Source organism: Vulpes vulpes, chromosome 16 (assembly GCF_048418805.1).
Source record: "Vulpes vulpes isolate BD-2025 chromosome 16, VulVul3, whole genome shotgun sequence".
In the NCBI taxonomy this organism is placed as follows: Eukaryota; Metazoa; Chordata; class Mammalia; order Carnivora; family Canidae; genus Vulpes; species Vulpes vulpes.
The window spans coordinates 71,400,203-71,419,867 of record NC_132795.1 but is presented as its reverse complement, the minus strand read 5'-3'; the positions used below and the strand labels follow the sequence as shown (position 1 = coordinate 71,419,867).

At 37.0% G+C, this 19,665-nt stretch overlaps 1 protein-coding gene across 6 annotated transcripts in view; it reads right to left on the bottom strand.

Annotated features, from left to right (window-relative positions):
- The window catches only part of AFF3 (ALF transcription elongation factor 3), a 522,770-nt gene that overhangs the window by 165,909 nt on the left and 337,196 nt on the right, over positions 1–19,665 (bottom strand). For all 6 annotated transcript variants that reach the window (XM_072743000.1, XM_072743001.1, XM_072743002.1 and 3 more), the window contains 2 exons: positions 13,769–13,805; positions 2,847–2,898 (listed from right to left, as the gene is read on the bottom strand). In XM_072743000.1, the coding sequence (XP_072599101.1) occupies positions 2,847–2,898; positions 13,769–13,805 (89 nt within the window). The remainder of the gene's footprint in view (positions 1–2,846; positions 2,899–13,768; positions 13,806–19,665) is intronic.

The following is a 19,665-nucleotide window of genomic DNA, read 5'->3' as shown; positions in this document are numbered from 1 at the left end:
TATTGAAATTCTGGCTTCCAGGACCTCAGAATGTAATCTTATTTGGAGACAGGGTCTTTATAGGGGTAATAAGGTAAGAATGAAGCCATGAGGGTGGGCCCTATTCAATATAACTGGTATTTTCATAAAAGGGGGAAATTTGGACACAGACCCACACAGAAGGAAGATTATGTGGAAAAACATAGGGAGAATATGGCCATCTGTAAAACAAAGAACAAAGCCTGGAACAACAGATCCTTCCTTCACAGAAGAAACCAACCCTACTGACTGCTCTGAGACTTCTAGCCTGCAGAACTGTAAGACAATAAATTTCTCTTATTTAAGGCACACAGTCTGTGGTACTTTGTTATGGCAGCCCTAGCAAACTAATGTACTTACCACTTAGCAAATAATCTGATCACAGTTTTTCCACTTGATTCTAACTTAAGGCTTGCTTTGTCTCCTAATATCTACTCACCCCTCAGCTTGGTAAATGGGCAGAAAAGCAAAATAAATATGTGATCTGTGTCCTAATTTTTTCACTTAAGTCGAATGACTTTTCTGATTCTTAGGTTCCTTGTATATAAAATAAGGATATTCCCTACCCTAACTGTGTACCTAAATAAAGCTCAAATAAAATACCGCAAAGAAAGAAAAAAAAAAAATACCGCAAAGAGCATATAAAATGCTACACAAAACTCAGGCTTCCCGAGTCCTTGCTCTTTGTTCATAATATGCTCCTTCTCTTGCCTAATTACAAGATCGTTAGAGGGCTCAAGTTCAGAATTTTCCACTTAAAAAAAAGATTTATCTATTTATTTGAGAGAGAGAGAGAGAGAGAGAGAAAGGAAGAGCAGGGAGGAAGGGCAGAGAAAGAGGGGGAGAACGTCCCAAGCTAGATTGTGCTGAGCATGGAGCCTGATGTGGGGCTTGATTCCATCACCCCAAGATCACAACCCGACCTGAAACCAAGAGTCAGATGCTTAACTGACTGTGCCACCCCAGTGCCCCTAGAATTCTCTGCTTTTTAAAGAGAAATTCTTTCAAGCTAAGACTTTAGCTAGTGCAAAAGGCAGGATATGAGGCAGATGATGAATGTGAGATGATGCTTCAAGCTTTTAACATTCTGACATTTCCAGAGGGTTTAAAAGTAATTCCTCAAACTATTTATTTTTATAAGAAACTAACATATGGAAACAAATTCTTTCAGAGAATAGACTTTTTATAAATGCTTAAGAAAAGAAGAACTAGGGATGCTTGGGTGGCTCAGCAGTTGAACATCTGCCTTCGGCACAGGGTGTGATTCTGTCGTCCAGGGATTGAGGCCTGCATCGGGCTCCCTGCAAGGAGCCTGCTTCTCCCTTTGTCTATGTCTCTGCCTTTCTTTCTCTGTGTGTCTCATGAATAAATAAATAAAATCTTATAAAAAAAAAAGAAAAGAAGAACTAATGGCACATCAAACTGCATTAACAAAATTGGAGTATGTATTGAATGTAATTTTAAAATTTGTAAAGTTAAGTGTGGAATGCTAACAGTGTTTCAACATATTTTATACATTCTTTTGTCTGTTTTAAAAATGATTTTGTTAATGAGAATTTGAAAAATTGTTTCTATAATAATTAGCACTTTTATAAAATTATTCATAAACATATAGTTTACTCCCAAATAGCTTACATTCTAGTTGTATTGATTCTTATCCAGTTTCAAATGTTACTCAAAAGAACCAAATTTTTAAATGATTCTACCCTTTTCAATTCTCTAGAATGCCTCCAGATGGCATTAAAACCCTTCTTCCATTATATTTTGCAGCACAAAAATTTAAAAATTAATACTATTTTAACCATTTAAGACTAGTCACATTCATTATATCATCAGAAATCATGACAGTGGGACTATTGAGAACTTTTAGGGCAATATCTTAATAAAGGCAAACATATAATTATATCCTTTATGAAATACATAGCCTCCTATGCAAGCCTAAGGATCTTTCTAGACTGAGAAACAGATCTTGGACAAAATAAGACATTCAATAATATGTCACAAAGTGTGATTTCTAACAAACAGCATTGCAGATGCTTAGTAATATAAGCACTGGCCAGCACATAGATAAATTCACACAGCTGTCTTATAATACAAAAACATATCTCACCCCTTAGAGGATAAACATAAAGATTCTTAAGGAGCCAACCTGTTACTGATTCCTGTGAAGCTAAAGTAATTTGTTAACTTGTGAATTACTTAATTTAAACTTTGGTAGAAAAATCTGGTATCAAATTAATCATTAAAAACACATTCGGATTCTTTGAATACTGAGAGGAAAAAGACAAAATCTAGAGTGAGGAACACATGCTTCCTAAGTTCTATTATGTTTTTAAAGCTGCATTCGTTAATTCAAAAACATAACAAATTCTTGGGATTCCAGAGATATTTATAATCATACTTTTTGCATAATTCAGAGGTGAGGTTGTAGATGGCAGGCTTTTAAAATCACATTGGTACTTCACAGTTATGTAGGACAGAGTATCTCAGGATGTGTGAAAAGTCCTGTGATTATTTATGACAGTGCCGAAAGTCTCCAACAAAATTCTAAAGGTTTGCCTCCTTTCTCCCTGACAACATACACCCTGAAATTTTACTACATTTCTATTTCATAAGGAGGAGTATTTGCATTTTGAAGATTACTCTTACTATGATAAAGCATAAGAAAGACCTCAAATTGCATCTGCACCCAAAAGCATTTAAAAAGACATCATTATGAGAAAGAGAACCACAGGCTTCCTTCCATTATTATGATTCCTCTTACAAGATACTTGCACTGCTTCATATTACAGGCATATTATCTGGATAGAAACAGGAAAGAGACTTACGATGTATTCGATGTGCCATTGTCTGGACTCTCTGGCTCAGCATCACCTTTCTCTTAAAAAGGAAGCAGAAAAAAAAAAAAACCCAACATGTGAGTGTTACGGTCTTTAAGATTTAAGAGAGATTAAATATATTTCCATGCTTCTATTAAAAATCTTTCAAAATGTGCAGCAGGAGGCTTTTAAAACATCTTTTTTATTGTCTGAGAACCAGATTTGCAAGTCATTTCTTCTATATATTACAATTGCCCAGGCACAGATCTGTGAGTAGGTACTAAGGAAGCTGTTTGCAAACAACCAGAGGTTCAGAGTGGAGGCCTTGCCAAAAGATGAATATCTTACAGATGGAACCTGTTTCCTTCCACTTCATTTTACAGAAAATTTAAGGAAATAAACTCCATTAGCATTCTACGTGCAAGGCATTTTGAACTTTGATCCCTTCTGCAAACACAAGCCAAACCAGGGCAGGCTGTATCAGAACTTGGAAGAGAGAATTTGACAGAACACTAAGGCTGCATCACAGCTTACAAGATCCCCAAGATTTATACCCTATTGAGAGCCCTGCCAGCATCTTTTGGGGACCCTGATTTAATGCAGAATAAGATATAAGCCAGAAATCCTTCCAGACCATCTGAAAGCTTAGCTAAGAAATGTTTCTGCGGTCTGTGGTCACTGAAGACTTAATAGGTTTTAATTAAGGGAGCCTGGAACCAGTTCACTTTTTGTAGTTTTAAAGGGCAAATTCTTCCAACAATACACATAATGTAATTCTCAGAACCTTAACCACTAAGGGTTTGAACCATGCATCCTCATTTTGTAAGGGGCTTCTTTTTATTTCCCTGAGCCAGGTAGGGGATAGAAGGAGAAGGGGCAAGACTGCACATGTGGGTTAGCTATGGTTCTGATGGTTGTGTGGTGCTAATAGTTGAGTAAACCCTAGGGAAGGTGGTGGGTTGTAAGAAATGGGCCTGATGGTGGCAGCTTGCTTTGCTTTGTTTTTTCAAGTCAGGCCTGAATGTCTCATAGAACCTCAGGCCTATGGCACTGTATGAGCTCCCCTTGTCAGCTGCTGACATTAGCTTGTGATCACCTAGTGTAATCATCAAATTATATGATGAACATATCCCAAAGATATCCAAACTGAACTCCAGAGTAACCTTTACAATTTCTTCTCTTTTTCTTAAAGGAAATTAAATAGTTGTGAAGCAAAGAAGGCACAGTTATATATATAGTTCACACATCTATCTCAGATATAACTCTGGTTAGTATGTCTACACAGTGCCAGAAAAACCACAAGGGATAGTCACTTTGTTAAAAAGCCACAAAACTGATTTAAGTGCCTTGATCACAAACACTGATGAGACGAAGCCCCAGTACAGATAAAACCATATTGAAATGAAAGCAGAAGCAGCAAATTAACAGACTTGCTTTAAAGCTCATACTTTTATACTACATTTTTGTCTTCTAGGCCAGCCCATGGTGCACTTATTATGTAGGAGACATGTTAGGCCTCATCAACTGGCTTTAGTGCTGGAAAATAACCTAATTTAGTACTTTCCCTAATCATTTTTTCTGCTAAGTAACCACTATTTGTGCCAGAATCCCAAAATAAGAGCTGCAACACCTGCATTACAAAAGACAAAACTAAATGGAGGTTTAATTTCCCAAACATATTGATATACTTTTTTCCTTTAATTTGGAACAATTGGTTATTTTCCCAATGCTAGAGCCACCAGTAATAACCCCACATACAATCATAATCAAGAATGTAGAACAGCAGGTTTAGTAGCAGCAGGCAATAGTAAACATTTCTAAACAAATTCTGTCAAAAAACCAGGAAATCAATAATATAAACAGAGACAATTGTTTGGATGTCTGAATAAGTATGTTTTACCTTGACCAACAATGCTGCCAAGCAACCTGCAGGTTGAGAGGGCCCAGGCCTTATTGCACATGGGATCTGGGGGCTGCAGGAATTGTGGGCTGGATCAGTGCAGGGACAAAGCTGCAGCTGATTACCTCTGCTCTAAGCAGCAGTTATGTTGTGGCAACAGGGAAAACAGAATAGGAAGGATACAATGAGGCCAAACAGGGCATTTATGGATGGTCCGAGAGGGAGTGTCCTCAGCAGATTCAATGCTGGTAATGAATTAACTTTCTGGGGTAAAAGTAAGCTCAGAATGGAGAGAGGGATTAAGCTGTGTTCATTGTTCAGAAAAAATAAAATGCAAAAATTTCCCCCAACACCTTGAAATTTTAGGTGATGCAATTTCTGAAGTTAACTTGAAATGTTCAAGTGGGGCAGCCCCGGTGGCACAGCGGTTTGGCGCCGCCTGCAGCCTGGGGTGTGATCCTGGAGACCCGGGATTGAGTCCCACATCGGGCTTCCTGTAGGGAGCCTGCTTCTCCCTCTGCCTGTGTCTCTGCCTCTTTCTCTCTGTGTCTCTATGAATAAATAAACAAAATCTTAAAAAAATTAAAATTCATATAAAAAAATGAAATGTTCAAGTGCACAAGCCACTAAGAATCATGGTCTCTTTATCAGGATCCAAGGGAAAACAATAAATGTAGACTAGAAAATTCTCTACAAAAAAATTCTCAGTTGGGTGCTCAGGAGAGGTTTCCCTGCAGCCACCAAAGAAGACTGTTTGGGGTCACCCTGGTTATTTCAGCTGTTTTCATGATAGATACCATACTGATCCCTTTGAGGAAACCTGCACTGATCATTAAGAAATGGGACATAAAAGAATGGCTCAGGAGCAGTGCAGTCATTTTGCATGTGGAAATATAGTTACAAAGAGGAAGAGAGGGGAAAAAAAATGAGCCATAGGATATATGTATCTACACACACACGTAAATGCACAGGTGTGTATATATATATATATTATTATTATGTATAATATGTATAAACAGTCTCACTTCTGAAAAAAGACTAGATATTTAATAATATGTATATTATTATTAATATATATTATATATATTACATGCGTAATATCAATTTGATGCTCCGTATTCATCTACTTGAGCCTTCCATAGTACCTAACATATAATACATGCTCAGTACACGTCTTCTGTCTCATTACCTGTCATGAATACAGATTCCCTGCTACCGTGAGAGAAGAGGAGAAAGAGGCACTCACCACTGAGATGAATATATGGTTTGAGGTATAAAACAGCTTGATGGCCCCAACATGCCACTTAAAAAAAATTACAGTAGTGACATTTTTAATCCAATAAATGCACTGAGGACTTATACATTGGGCACTCTGGTAAGCATAAAGATAAACAATACCTAATTCATGCTCTTTAAACACGTAACATGACTGCGCTGTTGGAGTTTCCATTCTCCATCAGCAGAGCTACGAGGTGAACTAAGGACTGTTGGAAAAGGAATCAAAACCCACCTATGGATACTATGACTTTCCTTTATAACAATAGTAATCCATGTCCACGGTAATGACTTGGCTTGCTTTTTAGTTCTGTTAGCCCTTTAACCACTATGCTAAGTGATATCGTTTCTAGATGTATAATGTAATGATTGCTGATATGAAAGGCGAGAGAGAAGGTACTAAAGATACTACCACCTCTGATTACAATTCTTACTAGTTCTATTATTACTTTTAGTGCCTCTAGCGGGTATTTATAACTTTAAATTTAACCTTCTATTTCTTGATTAATCAACTGCTGACAGTATCTTTTCCTTTATGTGGTATGAGAAAATTCACTCATCTATTTTTCCCTTCCTCCACTGCACACAACTCTGCCTGGCTATACCTTTCCTTCTACATAGCCAAGATTTAAAATATTTATATTCTGTTCAGTAATTATTAATGAGTCACCTTCATTAATATTAATCCAATTAATAATTTAAATTTTGGAATTGCCTGTAGGCCCATTAGAAAAATTACAAACCAATAATAGGATTTACAGTATTGTAACGATTAAATACTAGGCACTAAAGAACAAAATAGTAAGACTGGATGTGTACAGAAGGGAATGCCACTAATGCTGAATGAAGGCAAGTGTTACTGGCATTTAGATCAACTGTATTCCCATTCTTATACTTCATCACACCACATGTTAACCTGTCTCAATGAAAGACTATGCTTTTCCTAAAAAAATGTTAAGCAGAGGGATGCCTGTGTGGCTACCACCAGTATCAGGCTCCTGCTCAGCAGGGAGTCTGCTTCTCCTTTTCCTTCTGCCCCTTGCCCTGCTCTCTCTTGGGTGCTCTCTCAAATAAATAAAATCTTAAAAAAATGTTAAAGAGAGCATGCATTTAAGGCATATAAAATGTATTCATATATGAAAGTGTACATATACAGTTTTAAAAAGTTAAAATGAGTTAACTGTGGAAACACCTTTCAGGCCAGGAAATGGGTATTGCCATGAAGTAACCCAGAAGCCTCCTGGGCTTACATCCTCTTTCTGCCATCCCCATGGCTATCAAGAAATGGAATTTTGTGTTAATCATTCCCTTTCTTTTCTTGATGGTTTCTATTACCCATTTATTTGTTAGTAGATAAAATATTCTTTAGTTTTCCCTGATTGTAAAATTTATATAAGTGGAATCACATTGTATGGATTCTTCTTTTTTGAAAAATCTATTTATTTATTTGAGAGAAAGTGAGAGACAGTACACGAGCAGGAGGAAGGGGCAGAGGGAGAGAGAGAGGGAGAAGCAGACTCCTGGCTGAGCAGGGAGACCAGCTCAGGGCTTGATCCCAGAACCCTGAGATCACCACCTGCGCCGAAGGCAGACCCTTAACCGAATGAGCCATCCGCACACCCCTAAATGCATTCTTCTGAGACTTACTTCTGTCACTCAGTGTTATGGGTTTTAGATTCAGCCATCATGATGTGCTATAGCATTGGTTCACTCATCCTCATTGTCATGCAGCATCTCCTTATAAAAATCCACTATGATTTTCTTATTCATTTGATTCTTGATGGACATTCATAGTTTTTTTTTTTCCATTATGAATGATGTCATTAAAAACATTCATGAACATCCTTCCTAGTGTATATCTTGGAGGAGTTCTGGGACATGGGGCTTACATATTCTCAATGTTGCTAGAGAATCCTAAACTGATTTCCAAATTAGCTTTTGGTTAAACTTTAAACATTTTTTCCAACTTAATAACATAGAACACAATTTCATTATGGTGTTTGCATTTCTGAGTACCAGTGAAGTGGATATTTTATGCTTGCCCTTTGTTGACACTCCCTGTCAATTCTTAAAAAAAATTATAGTATTATTTCTTTTTTTTTAATTCATAGAAGCATTTTGTGTTCTTGATACAAGTCTTCTGTCCTTTTTTATACATGTACACATACTCCAGGGAATAACTGTTTCCAGTGTGAATGAGTCTTTCTACTTTTTTTTCTGGAATCTTTGGATGACTATCAGTTCTCAAAATTGATGTACGTGAATTGATCAATATTTTCCCTTACTTTTTGTTTTAAGAAATACACCAAAAAGATGTTCTATATTATCTTTTGAAAGTACATAATTTTTGTATCAACATTTAGGTCTCTTAAAAATACAAGGAAGAGGGGCACCTGGGTGGCTCAGTCAGTGGAGCATCTGACTCTTGATTTTGGCTCAGATCATGATCTCAGGGTCATGAGATTGAGCCCTGTGTCAGGCTCCACGCTCAGTAGGGAGCCTGCTTGAGATTCTCCCCCTCTCCCTCTCCTTCTGCCCCTCCTCTCTCTCTCTCTCAAATAAATAAATAAATCTTAAAAAAATAAAAATATGAGGAATAGTTTTTGAATATGCTGTAGGGTAGGAATTAATTTCATTTTTCTCCCTATTGATAACCAATTATTCTGGTACTATTTATTAAGAAGCCCATTCTTTTTCCATTGGTCTACATTATCAGCTCTGTAATAAATCTAGTTTTCATACATCTGTGGGTCTATTCCTGGGTCTTCTGTTTCATTGCTCAATTTGTCTATTACTATCTTCATTACTTAGCTACAAATATGTATTTATTTTAAGTACTGGAAAGGCAAGGTTCCAACCTTTTTCTTCTCTAGGAGTGTCTGAGCTACTCCTGGCCCTTTGTTCTATCAAATAAATTTGAGAATCAGCCTGTCAATTTCCACATATACAAAAGTGAAGTTATAAATTTGCCATCTGCTGGATCCCACTGCTGCTATTGAGAATTCAACTGGAATTCTAATTGTTGCTTCTCTGAAGGTATTAAAGGTTATTTTAAGAACTTTTATCTTTGTGACTTGCGGTTTAACTATAATGTGTCTAGTGTGGGGGACCTCTTTTTTATTTATCTGCTTAGTATTCATTGAGTTCCTTCAGTCTGTGGGGTAGTGTCTTTCAATCCTGGAAAATTCTCAGCCACTTTCTCCTTTAATTTTTTCTCTGTTCCCTATTTCCTTCTGCAACTGTTAGACCTTCTCACTTTATCCCCCATATATTTTTTAAAGATTTTATTTATTTATTCATGAGAGACAAAAAGAGAGGCAGAGACATAGGCAGAATGAGAAGCAGGCTCCCCACAGGGAGACTGATGTGGGACTCAATCCCAGGACCCTGGCGTTGTGACCTGAACCAAAGGCAGATATTCAACCACTGAGCCACCCAGGTGTCCCTCTCCAGGCTATACTCTTAAGTCCAATTTCCCAATTCATTATTTTTTTCTTCAGTAATGTCCAGTCATCTGCTGTTAAACTTGACCAAAGAAATCTTATTTCCTACTATTATTTTTTCATTTCTAGAGGTTCTGATTAGTACTTCTTCAAGGCTTCTTGTTCTTTACCACATTTTCAATCCTTTCTTTTATTTCAGGGAATTAAGATAAGCAGTCTTATTTTATATTTGCTTGGTAATTCCACTTGATCTTAGCCAAAAGCCCACAAGGCGATGGGCTTGGTAATTACAATCTCTGGAGTCCTTGCAAATCTGACCAATTCTCTGCTGTTTTTCATTGCTCTTGTTGATGATCTCTCCTTTTCTTGCATGTGACTGGTTTTCTCTTTAGGTTTATTTACTTAAACAATCTTATACCCAATGTGGGGCCTGAACTCATGACCCCAAGATCAAGAGCCATAAGCTCCACTAGGCACCCCTATTTTTTTTTAAATTTAGTATATGAGTGGTTTTGAGAGTGAGTTGCTCATTTCCCTTAGAATTCTATTTTTATTCCTTTCCATTTATTTTCTTTTTCTGGTATTCCTATTAGCTGGATTTTGACCTTTCCATGCTGATTGATTTTCCAAGTATCTTACCTTCCTGTCATATTTTCCATCTGTCTTTTGCTTTATACCCAGAAAAAAATGTTTTCAACCTTATATTTTAGATTCCAGACTTCAGCTATTGCTCATCATTTCTATTAAATTTTTAAATTTTATTGACCATATTTTAAATTCTCAAGTGCTCATTTATTCTGCTACTACTTCTTTTTCATGCCAATCTGTTCTCTTTATATTTAATACAAACAATTTCAAATTTCTCTGAAGACTGATGACACTTGAAATATTTTCTTCTGTTCTTTGAATTAATGGATTGATTCCCTCAGGGCCATTCCTTCTCTTTGGTGCTCTGTTATGCATTCACATTTTTGAATGATAATGGGTTGATTAATGAAGGTAATTGGTGTGAATTTCCTGTATCAGTAATATTGATCTCTTTTCCTAACACACCTCTGCCTTGTAAGGAAGGGCTGATTTAGCACTCTCTGTAAGTGCACAGGGTATGGTGACTGGAAGGCTTCACTGAGGGTTCAGAAGAGAGGCCTCAAGGTAAGCTGGGAGCCCTGACCCAACACAAGTAGGAACTATTTTACTCTGAGTGTGTAGTATTTTTATTTTCTTCTTGAGAAAATGTAACTCTTCTTCTACTACCCATATATGTCTATTTTTAAGGTCTGGTATTATCTCAGAATTTGCTCTGCTTCTCTCTTAGTTATTAGCCTCCTAGCTGGGACTTCTAGTAAGCTGTTCATTTTCTTAGTAACTATTACCTTTTGTTTGTTTGTTTGTTTGGGGACAAAAACAAGACAGAATGCTCTCTATAAGAACCACTTAGGATGGGGGTGGAGGTAATCAGGGAAAAATGGTCCAGGTGTACCTATCATTGTCCATAATCCATTCCTATATACTCTTTCTTGGGATTGAGTGGAAATATGAAGTATCTCTTGGAGCACCCTAGGATAGTTCCCACCATTACTAGAACTTATTCCTATTTGTTTCATTCTTTTCCTTTTTTTCTTTTTCTGGGCCATGATCTTTCCTGTCAGGATTATCAAACAGTATGGTCCTTTCTGCTTCTGTTTTCCAGAAACTCAACTGAATTTCTGATTTGCTGTTGACATCCTTTCTTATTCTCAGTGCTATTATAGATTTATTTCCATTAATATAGCTTTTGGTTATTTAAATGGGGATCCTAAAGAAACGGGAAAAAGTGCTTATGCTTAGTCTTCCTCTTGAACAGGACACTCTCATAGCTTTCAAAAAACATAGACATACGCCCTATATTTTAATATTTAAGTTTCACAATGTTTAGTAAGTTTCTATTTTGTGATATTAAATTAACCAGCAATTCAACAAATTGACTATAAAGCATCCATCTTTTAAAGACTTGGATTGTAGGGCACCTGGGTTGCTCAGTCGGTTAAGCATCTGCCTCCAGCTCAGGTCATGATACCAGGGTCCTGGTATCAAGCTCCATGTTGTAGGGCTCCCTGCTCAGTGAGGAGCCTGCTTCTCTCTCTCTCCTTCTGCCACTCCCCCTACCCGTTCATGCTCTATCTCTTTCAAATAAATAAATAAATAAAATCTTTAAAAAAAAAAGACTTGGATTGTAAAGAATTTCTGTTTAATTCACACACTCTTTTCCTTTATTATCTACATGACAGACTTTTTCTGATTTCAAAAAGAAAAAAGCACTGACCAAAAGTGACAGTTAATCCATCAATCCACACATACACATTTTGTGTTTGGTGTCTCTGCATTTCAGTTTTTTCTATTTTCTACATATTTATTGGAATCAGACTTTCAAACACATTCCAAACTGTAATTATTCGAAACCAAATACAAGAAATAGCACTGAAAATGCTGGTGGCATCAGCTCTCCTAAAGTTTCAAATGTGCTATAATCTATAGAAAAAGCTCAGATTTTTAAATAGGAGTATTACCTTTTTATAGATGTGCTCAGCTTTTGGGGGAAATTTTATCTGAAAAAAAAAAAACACCTCTCTATCCCTAGAAAAGAGGAAGCCAATCACAAATTTCCATAGACAATAAAATGCTAGGAAGTATGCCACAGAAGGCAGTTGCTACCTCCCGTTCCATAGAAGATGGGGTCTGCTTTATATAATCTAAATTGCAGTATAAGCGTGACATGCCATAAAAATACACTAGATATGTACAAAAATCACAGTATACAGTTTTCGGACAAGAATTCAAACTCATGTGAAATGACAGAAGCAACCTTCTAGGGGTCACAAGGTAGTGGGATACAATCTGTTGTCTTAGGGGTAGATTCATTTTTTGTTTTACCATGTGACCTTGGGTTAGTCATTAAGCTCAAAAATTTCATTTTTATCATGTGTAAAATGGGGATGGTACTGCCTACCTTAATTGCCTATGGTTAGGATTAAGTGAAATTACATGTCAAGGCACTGGAACAAAGAAGAGACTCCTTTGTTCTTTATGTCAAAAACTCAAAGCTCAAGCAAGTACAATGGATGTACATTGATTATATTCTCCCTTTACCCTGAACTGTTTAAATTCAAATGGAAAGAAATAGGAAAGGAATGGCAACTCTTCAGTATGTTCCAGTTTTTTAGTATGTTCTTTAGTATGATCATAAAGCATATGATGCTAATACTGCACACCTCATGGATTTAATCAGGCATTTCTTTTAAGTCCTTTTCTTACCATTGAATTTATCATTTTCTTTAGATGTCAAGTCCCTTGGTCTTTCACTTCTTCACTGTGCCAATGCTCACAGCAAATCCCCAAAGAGGGTGGAATAATTAAGTGATATTGCCTATGCATCATGATGTTACCATCCCCCTACCCTGACTTTTCTCTAGCTGTGCATTAAAAGTCTGGGGCTTTTTAACACATTTGTCCGAATGTCTTTTCTCCTCAAGCCTTCTGCCTCACAGATGCTCAGTGGGTGAGCCTCAGTTCCCAAAGACACATTTACTAGCTCAGAGTGATTTTCATGTTCAAACGTGGCTTTGTAATTGGCAAGGGGTGCTCTCAGCTGACTGGCTGGGCATGAGACTAACAATGCCCAGTCTTTGTGAGTGTGCTTTCATGACATGAATGGGGTAGCATATGCATTTTTAATGCTCAAGAAGATATTAACAGCAATCACTAGTGCCAAAGAAGAGAATTAAAACACTACTTCATGGAATGATAACATTCTATCTTTGACAATGAAGCCCACGTGTTTCATTAGTTACTGGTTTCAATAAGAAAATTCCTTCCCAGACACTGTAGCCTGTCTATCTCTGGAAGAGGGCATGGTTTCTTCGTGGATTCTAAGGTCATTTATCTTGAAGTCTTCTAATTGGTTCTCTTGGCCCACTCATTTTCTTTCAAATTAAATAACTCACTGATTGCCTTTAAAATTTTTTTTCCTGTCCATGTATACCAGAGACCAATTGTAATAAAGTATAATGTTCCTTCCTCCTAGGATTGCTTTGAAATTCACCATTTTATATTTCGGTTCTCCCTCCCTTTGAATAAAGCTAGAGGAGAACTCTGGATCACCATGAATCTTATCCATTTGGGCAGTACTTGAACAAATGGCCCTCTTTTTCACCACCTGATTTTGTTTCTTAGTGAAATTCTTCTCAACCTACAGTCTATTGCATGCATTGTCCCCTCCTCACCCCCTCTATCTCCCACCCTCTGCATACAAAGCTGTAGAGAGAAGTCTTTCTTACTTGGATTATTGTGTCCGGAGGAAACAAGCTGAGAGTCCTAAAAGAACAAGAAATATTAATTAATTTTCTTATTTTGACTTTCAAAATCTAAGTTGAATATGAGACATACTATCAGTCATTCAGATCCTATTCACTAATTGTGGTCTCTACCAGATACTGTAATGAGAAATGTGCTTACTAAGCAGTTCTGAAATGTAGCTAGCTCACAATCACTTCACTTTTGTACTGTAGACTTTTTATTTATTGAGGTGAAATTCACATAACATAAAATTAACCACTTTAAAGTGAACAATTCAGGGGTGCTTGGGTGACTCAGTCGGTTAGGGTGTCCAACTCTTGGTTTCAGTTCAGGTCGTGATCTCAGGATTGTGAGATCGAGTCCTGCATCAGGCTCCATGTTCAGCTTGGCATTCTTTCTCCCTCTGCCTCTGTCCTTCCCCACCCCTGTACTCTCTCTCTTTCTAAAATAAAAATGAATAAATAAATCTTAAAAAATGTTTTAAGTTAACAACTCAATGGCACTTAGTACACTCCTAATGTATAATCACTATCTCTATCTGGTTGCAAATATTTCCAACATTCCAAAATAAAACTTCTTACCCTTTAGGCAGTGTCTCCTCTTTACCCACTCCTCTCAATCCCTGATAATCACCACTCTGCATCCTGTTTTATGAATTTATTTATTCTGGATATTTAGGGAGTAGAATCATAATACATGTGACATTTTGTGTCTGGCTTCTTTCACTTAGCATAATGTTTCAAAGGTTCACCCATGTCATAGCATGTATCAGTATTTCAGTCCTCTTTAAGGCCAAATAATATTTCATTGTGTGTATACACAACATAATGGAATATCCATTAATGGATATTTCAGCTGTTTTCTACCTTTTGGCTATTGTGAATAGTGCTATTATGAACCCACACATATATGTATTTGTTTCAGTCTCTATTTTCAAACTTTTTTGGGGTATATACCCACAAATGGAATTGTGGAGTCATAAGGTAATTCTATATGGAACTTTTTGAGGAACTGTCAAACTATTTTTTTTTAACATTTTATTTATTTATTCATGAGAGACACACAGAGAGAGGCAGAGACATAGGCAGAGGGAGAAGAAGGCTCCATCCAGACAGCCTGATGTGGGACTTGATCCTGGAACTCTGGGATCATGCTCTGAGCCCAAGGCAGACGCTCAACCACTGAGCTTCCCAGGCATCCCTGTCAAACTATTTTTCATAGTGACTGCATCACTGCATTTTTACCAGCCATGTATGCAGGTTTCAATTTCTCCACATCCTTACCAACACCTGTTATTTTCTTTTAATTTTGAGAAATTTTAGGATAGCCATCTTAGTGTGTATATGGTTTCGATTTGTATTTCCCTAACAGCTAATGAGGATGAGTATGCTTTTTTGGGCACTTGTATACGTTCTTTGGGGAAATATCTATTTAAGAACTTGGCCCATTTTAAAGTAGGTTGTTGGCCTTTTTGTTGTTGAAATAGTTCTTCATATATTCTGGATCTTAGACTCTTATCAGACATGATTTGTAAATATTTCCTCCCATTCTGTCAGCTGTCTTTTCACTTTATTGATAATATCCATTGATCCACAAAATTTTTTAAATTTTAATGAAGTCCAACTTATTTTTCTTCTATGGCTCATGCTTTTGGCATCATATCTGAGAATCTACTGCCAAATCCAAATCATACATTTAATTCTATGTTTTCTCCATGAGGTTTATGATGTTAGTTCATATATTGAGATTTTATTATATGACTGACTTTTAATCTAACCTACTTCCCTTTGTGTATATCTTTACTCTCATCACCTTTCTATAGATGATGCTGGCAACCATCCTACCATGGAAAACTCTCCTGAACAACTATTGTCAGTCTCACATTGGTAGATGGAAAGATTACTACAGATTTCCACTTAACCTGCAATGGTGGAAAGCCAGTACTACATAGTATTTTGAATTTAGTTACTGGTTAGGTAAATAGCAATTGATCATGATTTTATTTGCACTAAAGTGAAATGTTAAATTTTGTTTTGGGAATTCACATCCTTCTTACTTGCAAAATTCTCTTTTAGCATGAAATATAAGGGAGAGTTACAAAAGAATGAATTGATGGAGATGGTAGGAATGTAAAAGAATAGGTAGCAGCAAATAAAATCCAGTGAAACTCCTTTATAATTTTAGTGCATGGGACAAAAATCTAGTGAAATGGAATTAAATTCTATTATATAGTTTAATGTATTTTACTAGAGTTTTGCTCCATGAATATATTTGTCATGGGACAGGAGATGTCCTTTATGACTTGTAGCATATTCAAATCCATGTGATGTTTTCAAAAGGAATTCCACTGAAACATGATAAAACCAGCCAGACTGCTGGGTAGGGGCTGGTTGGGAAAATAGGGAAGGAAAGGGATTCCTGCTCTATTAAGCAGACTGAGTCACACACAGATGCTTTTCATGCTAATGCTGGTAATGATGAGCTATTCATATGAAGAAAAAGAACAAGCTCAACTCTGAACCTGAGAGTCAGGTTTTGGAAACAGTGTATTAAGATGAAATATTGTTCCTGAAATGATGGGCTAAAGTATAATCCTCATAAATAAATAATTTGGATAGTGTTATTAAGAAGATAACCACAGTTAAATCCTCCAAATGGATTGGTATGTTTTCCATCTTTTCTAATTAATTTAGAGTTTATATTTGAACATAAGTTAGTGTTAGCTTTGATACATGAAAAGTACTTTGAATCCGTGTAGCTGACTTCTCTAACTGCCTGCAGATTTTGACATTTTGTAGGTGTCCTGTACTAGAGAAGTAAACACTCACTCATGATCAAATAGGCAAGAATAGTAATTGAGATAGTTTTTAGCATTAAGTTCATTCTTTTTAATTTTTTTATAGTAGGCTCCACAATCAGCATGAAGACCAACACAGGCCTTGAACTCATGACCTTGATATCAAGATCTGAGCTGGAATTAAGAGTTGGACACTTAAACCACTGAGCTACCCCAGGCACCCTGCACTAAGTTCATTCTTAAAAGAAAAAGTAGGTATTTCTGTGAGTCTGCTGGTTGAAACTCTTGGAAAATAGCTCATTTTATTACTTGATGCATACCAGGCATCCTCAAGCTCAGACGATGACTATGGACTCTGACTCTTGAGCAGAGAACAAAAAGTAAGGTCATATATAACCTGAATTATAATTACATACTGCAAGATCATGTATTTCAGAGATTGCAGACTTTGAATTTTACTAAAACATTTGCATAATTAATGATGATGATTATTTCTATTTTGTGTGGGCAGTGAAGAGAGGCAGAAAATGGCTCAAGTAATTGGTTAAAAAAAATCACCATAAAAATCTGCCCTTCCAGAAAGAAGGAGACTTTTGGAGGGGCAAAATACTTTGTCTTAATATGTGATGTCATGTTTGTAACCAATGTCTTCTGGATGGTGCACTGAACCAACAAATATTAGCTTGAAAATAAGGACTCTAACCCCAGTTTCTAGACCATGCCATTCTGGGGGTACGAATGTTATCCCATCATCATTGTCACTGATGTCTGGCCAGCACATAGCCAGGGGGCCGGTGGAGGGCGTGAGTTACCTTATGAGGCTCATCTCAAGACTACATCCATAGGGCGTTGTCTTTATACTGACTAGGTCTCTGCTGGCCAACAATAGGGCCAGTGGCTGCTGCTTCTTGAAAGAGTCCTGCCCTGCCCAGGCAGCTGCACAACCCTGGGGCCACCAGAGAGCGTACAGATCCTTTATCCTTCACTGAGAGGAGCCAGGCTGCATTCAGAGCAGAGGGAAACAAAGCCCCCTCCCTCCAAGGGCCCAGGCACTTAAGTTCTTCCCATTTTGTATTTCCTGTCATCCTACCCAGACACTCTTACCACCTATAGCTTGTCTCAAAGGTCTTCTCTCTCTCTCTTCTCTTCTTTCTCTCAAAGGCCCTTGCTAAGTTTTCTGTAAGTAGATGCTTGGGGAGTTGCTAACCTCATCTGCGTATTCTTATTTTAGCCCCCTCTGGGAGCACTCTAGGAGGGCTGCAAAGTTCTGTCAGACATTTTAAGAGTTACAGAGTGAGGGAACAAACTCCCTGTCTACAGGGCCCCGAGGCCTGGCAAGTTAGCAGTGTAGATGATATGTATACAAAATATCATAACCTAGGGCTGAAAGGGATGTCATGGCCGCTCTGCAAGAGTACTTCAAGCCTTTGCAACCTTTCCTTGGCCTTGGGATGCATGCCCTGTCATTTTCTGTTTTCTGCTTGGCAAACTTCATTCTTTCTTCAAGGCTCTGAACAGAAAAGCTCAAGGCTTACCTGCTCTTTGAAATCTTCCTGATCCAGAAAGGGCTCATCTGCTTTATGTTTTCACTGTACTATGTCACACTGCCACTACAGACATTACCTTTTCAACTATGATTCTTTAAAAGAAGGACAAACCCAGCTTTATTAAGGTACAAATTCAATGATATAAGCTGCACATATTTCAAGTATACAATTTGATAGATAGGATAAAAAGATGCTACTATTATTCCTGCCTTGACCCAAAGGTAGCTCTATCTTATTGAGGAGCATTTATTATTTAAAAAAACAAGCAACAGTAATACCTATTCATTAAAGAAAATTCATAAAAGCAGTAAAAGTAAAGTATATACATTTTTAAAAAGTTGCCTGTCATCCTGTAACAGGACACTGCTAAGGTTAATTGACTGCTTTTGGTTTGCCAGTGTCATTCATCAAGTGAGCATCATTCTGACATGTGCACAAAGGCGAGAGCCACTTCCGGTTATTTACAAGAATATCTACAGATGAGAATTTATGCTTCTCCACCTCCAAGTCCTGAATTCCCAACACCTATTTTTTGGTACACAGGAATCCTAAACCTTCTTTAAATGTAGTGTTTAGTTGGGAAGCAGAGTTTGTACAAATCATTTTGCTGAAGTGTGCTGGTATCTAGAAAGCCCTTCAATGAAGCACTGTAATAAAGACTGTATTTCGTCATATGTACTCTGCCAGCAAAACTGTCTGAAGCTACACTCCCTCCCGTACTATTATGAAAGAAAACTACTGCCAATTAATTTTAAGATGCCGTCAATTATAAAACAAATCCTGATTTTTAGGGAACATAAGATGTAAAAAACCCCCCACAAAACTACTTTAGATCAGTAAAATACAGTTTTTCTTAAGCCATATGGCTTAAGGAGGGTCTTTATACTATGAGGGTATTACTTTTTTTTTTTTTTGAGGGTATTACTTAAAAATGGCTCTTTGGAATCATCTGAGGACTGCTCCACTCAGATCTCTCGTTGTGTTTCTATCAATCCAGTGTTAGAATTATGATAAGCAAGAAATGGAAATATATCTCATATTTTCAGACCCACGTACAAAGCTAGTTACTACAGGAACAAGACACACATGATTTGCAGTCTCCCTTCACACCTATTATTTCTCCTCATTCTTTTCTATAAAGCTTAAAAGAATTGAAATAAGGTAATTTATAATTAATTTAAATGTTTGTTTCCAGATAGTGCTAATCATGGAGTTTTAGTCCAAAAATTTTGTGGTGCAACTTAAAGCATGTTAGGAACCCCAAGAACAAGATAGAAAATGAACTTCCCAACTGTAAAACACTTTCTTTCACACTTGCTGCCTTCCTTCTTCTAGTGGACAAAAAGGCAATAATAGGATTATCATTTCTAAAATGATGCTAGAATTCTTCTGTATAATGCTTTAAACACTGATCAGTAAGTATAGTTCCAGACCAGGTTTGATCCCACCAGAGCCAGCATCCATTGCCACACAAAATGTTTGTGAAATGTCATTAGGTTTGCACATATGCCTTCTGAGGATGGAAAAGGTTCAA